Source organism: Nyctereutes procyonoides, unplaced genomic scaffold (assembly GCF_905146905.1).
Source record: "Nyctereutes procyonoides isolate TBG_1078 unplaced genomic scaffold, NYPRO_anot_genome, whole genome shotgun sequence".
NCBI lineage: Eukaryota > Metazoa > Chordata > Mammalia > Carnivora > Canidae > Nyctereutes > Nyctereutes procyonoides.
This window is the reverse complement of record NW_026575125.1, coordinates 32,355,211-32,359,435: the sequence shown is the minus strand read 5'-3', so window position 1 is coordinate 32,359,435 and position 4,225 is coordinate 32,355,211. Positions and strand designations below refer to the sequence as shown.

The 4,225-nt window shown below is 37.0% G+C and overlaps 1 protein-coding gene across 1 annotated transcript; it reads right to left on the bottom strand.

Annotated features, from left to right (window-relative positions):
* Window positions 1–233: 233 nt before the first annotated feature.
* Window positions 234–1,364, bottom strand: LOC129518364 (S-adenosylmethionine decarboxylase proenzyme-like). The gene is given in 3 exon segments (XM_055338483.1): window positions 234–855; window positions 857–1,348; window positions 1,350–1,364. Coding segments are annotated over 3 exon segments (1,008 nt in total). The 3' UTR covers window positions 234–354.
* Window positions 1,365–4,225: the final 2,861 nt, after the last annotated feature.

The window sequence follows — 4,225 nt, the reverse complement described above, 5'->3', positions numbered from 1 at the left end:
GGATGATTCCTGGAGAAATATTACACTGTGCATAAACCAAATTGAATTGTTTTCACAAGTGTTGTAAAGTCTCATATAGTAAAAGGTTTTTTCTACATGCCCTTCAATTTCACAGCAAGAGTGGCATAGGATACCTAAACACAGAAGAGAGCATTCATGCAAGATATCTAACTCCTTGATATAATATTGCATACAATTCAAAACGATTACACTATCAGTACATCTAGGGCTTTCTGCAGCTACAAGGTGGTGGTTATGGAAAGCATGGCCCCCGATATCAATATCTAAAAAGCAGCCACCACCTCCTTCTATGTGTGTTCTCTTTTTGCATTTTTTCTTCTTCATTTTTATTAATCAACTCTGCTGTTGTTGCTGCTTCTTAGCAAAACTGGTAAAAACAAAATTGTAATCATTGAACATAGCGCTCTGGCAATACAGATGTTTAAAGCCTTCAATCTTCTGGGGTGAAGAAAGCACTGTGCGACATTTAGAACTCTGATTTACCAACAGGGTGGTCACAAATTTTCCTGGCTTGAAGACTTCAACAACTTTCCTGATCAGGTCATCATAGGAGGTCTGACTTAAGTTTGTTTCAAAGCTAACATAAGAAAATTCTGGTTCTGGAGTGATTTGAATAGTCCAATAAGTTCCATCCGATTTCATTCCATTCATCGAATACCCACAAGGATTGAACAGTGTGGCATCAATGACAGAACCTGGTATCAGGTCACGAATTCCACTCTCACGAGTGACATCCTTTGCAGTAACACCATCTTTCATGTAGAACTGGTCCATAACTGCTGGGTCAAGCTCACTCATCAGAATTTCCAGGGTTTGATCTGGCTGACTGATTGATTACCCGAGTCTCTGGGAAATCCAAAGTATACAAGTACCAACAGTCAGAATTCATACGTCCCATACAGTATGCTGCTCCATTTGGGAAAATTGCATTAAGAAATTCTATTTCTTCCTGGAAATTCCGGTGTGGGTACCCTTGGTGAGAAGGCTTCATGAAATTCTTACAAGAATAAAGGAAGCTTTGAATTGAGTCAAACCCACTGTAATCCCTAGCAAGTTTCAACAGGGGAACCAGTGCTTTCAGCAAGAGGGTGGTACCACATGTCTTCAAAATGAAACGTCTCTTGGAGACAAACATGCTACTCTCACTGAGTACATAAGCTTCCTGCTTGTCAGTTTTTGTCACACTTATGATTGAACATTGCACATCCTTCAGAAGTATGTCCCACTCAGATCTGGGGATGGTGCGAAGGTCTCCAGATCCTTGGTTGGCGTCGGGCTGCTGCCTGGAGAACCACACCTCCAGCAGCTTCTTGGTCCCTTCGAAAAAAATGTGCAGCTTCCATCACCGTGAGACTATCCAACAACCAAGAACCACAGAAAATCAACTAAAATTAAATTTCTTGTCCCGCCGCCACCGCTGCGGATTGTTCCAGCTGTGTTACTAAAGTTCAGGTTCCTTTTTTTTTTTCTATAATTTTATATTAACTTTTTTTTTCTTTAAAAAAAAAAAAGGATTAATAAAAATTTCCCGGGGGATCCCTGGGTGGCGCAGCGGTTTGGCGCCTGCCTTTGGCCCAGGGCGCGATCCTGGAGACCCGGGATCGAATCCCACGTCGGGCTCCCGGTGCATGGAGCCTGCTTCTCACTCTGCCTGTGTCTCTGCCTCTCTCTCTCTCTCTCTCTATCATAAATAATAAATAAAAAGAAAAATAAATAAATAAAATAAAATTTTCCCGGCTTTTTCTTTGTGTGTGTGTGTGTGTGTGTGTGTGTGTGAGCGCAAGTTGAACGTGAGTCTGTTGGAAATAGAGGCAGATACAGTTCAGTTTTCTTGTAGTCCGCTGTTTCCCTGTTAGAGAGAGTAGAGCGAGCACTAGCTAATGTCGCCGTCCATACTGTGGAAGCCTGATGATTGTATGTTGAACCATCCCTGCATACCAGGGATGAATTCCACTTGATCATGGTGAATGATCTTTTTAATATTCTGCTGAATTTGGTTTGCTAGTATTTTACTGAGAATTTCACATCTGTATTTATTAGGAATATTGCACTGTAATTCTCTGGTAGTGTTCTTTTTTGGTTCTGGTATTAGAGTAATAGTGGCCTCATAAAGTAAGTTTGGGAATGTTCCCTCCTCTTCAATTTTTTTGGGAAGAGTTTGGGAGATATTAGCATTATTTCTTCTTTGAATGTCTGATAAAATTCAAATGTGAAGCTGTATGGTCCTGAGGTTTTTTTTCCTTTGGGAGAGTTTTGATTACTGATCCAGTATTTTTACCCATAATTGGTCTGTCCAGATTTTCTTTTACTTACTGATTCAGTCATTGCTAGGCTGTAGGTTTGAAATAATTTTTCCATTTCTTCAGTGTTGTCCAGTTAATTGGTGTATACTAGTTCAAAGTAGCCTCTCATAATCCTTTTTATTTCTGTGGTATAAATTATAATGTGTGCTTTTTATTTATAATGTTTTGTTGATTTGGGTTCTCTCTCTTTTTTACTTGGTTAGTCTAGCTAAAGATTTGCCAATTTTATCTTTTCAAAGACACAACTCTTAGTTTGGTTAATGATATGTATTGTTTTTCTTAATTTCATTTATTTCTACTCCAATCTTTATTATTTCATTCTTTCTGTGTACTCTGGGCTCAGTATTTTCTTCTTTCATTCCTTAAGGTATAGAGTTAGGTTGTTTATTTGATATTCTTGTTTCTTAATGTACATGTTTATTGCTATAACTGCTTTTGATGCATCCTATAAGTTTTGGTATGTTATGTTTCCAATTTCTTTTGTCTCAAGGTACATTTTTTCTTTTTCATTTAATTCTCCTTTGATCTACTTGTTCAAGAGAGTAGTTTTTAACTTCCATGTATTTGTGAATTTTCCAATTTTCTTCCTGTTATTAATTTCTAGTTTCATACCACTGTGGTCAGAGAAGATACTTGATATGATGTCAGTCTTTTTGAATTTGCTAACATTTGTTACGTCGCCTACCATATGGTGTATCCTAGAATGTTTCATGCGTGCTTGAGGAGAATGTGTATTCTGCTATTGTCAGATAAAATGTTTGGTATATATCTGTTAAGTCCACTTTGTATATGTTGTTACTCAAATCTGCTTTTTCCTTATTGATTCTCTGTCTGATGCATGGTTGAGAGTGGGGTACAAAATCCCCCAACTATTACTGTATTGCTGTTGATTTCACCTTTAAGTTCTTTTTCCTTCTCTCACTCTCAATATGTGTGTCTTTCAGGCTAACGTGAGTGTCCTGTAAGCAACATCTCATTGGATCTTGTTTTTTAATCCATTTGGCCATTGTATGTCTTTTGATTGGAGCATATATTCATTTACATTTAAAGTAATTATTGATTAGTATGTATTCACTATTATCATTTCTAAATTGTCTTCTAGCTGTTTTGTAGCTCCAGTGTTCCTTTTTTCATAACCTGCCATCTTTTGTGCATGTGTGTGTTTTGATGTCTTTTGACTTCAGTATGATTTTACTTTTTTATAATATTTTATGTAATTACTACAGGTTTTTCCCTTGTGTAACCATGAGGCTTATATAAAATATGTTAAAATTATAATATCCTATTTTAAACTGCTAGTAACTTTAATAGAGTTCATAAACTTACACTTTTATTTCTCTTCCCTCTCATTTTAGGTTATTGATATTACAGATTATACATATTTTTATGTTGTGTGACTAATAACTCATTATAGTGGGGTGGGGTGGGTTTTTTTTTTTTTTGGTTATATTTGTTTTTTAACTTTTATACTAGAGGGACACTTGGGTGGCTCAGCAGTTGAGCATCTGCCTTTGGCTCAGGGCGTGATCCCAGGGTCCTGGGATCGAGTCCCCCATCGGGCTCCCCACAGGGAGCCTGCTTCTCCCTTTGCCTGTGTCTCTGCCTCTCTCTCTGCGTCTCTCATGAATTAATAAATAAAATCTTAAAAAAACACCCTTTTAAATTAGAGTTATAAGTGAACTATGTGTCACCATTACCATGTGACAAAATTTGATTTTGACTGTATATTGACCATTACCTGTGAATTTTAACTCTACCTTATGTTTTTATGATGTCAATTAGCATCCTTTTACTTCCATTCAAAGAACTCCCTTTAGCATTTCTTTAAGGCAAGTCTTTTTTTTTATTACTTTTTTTTATTGGAGTTCAATTTGCCAACATATACCATATCACCCAGTGCT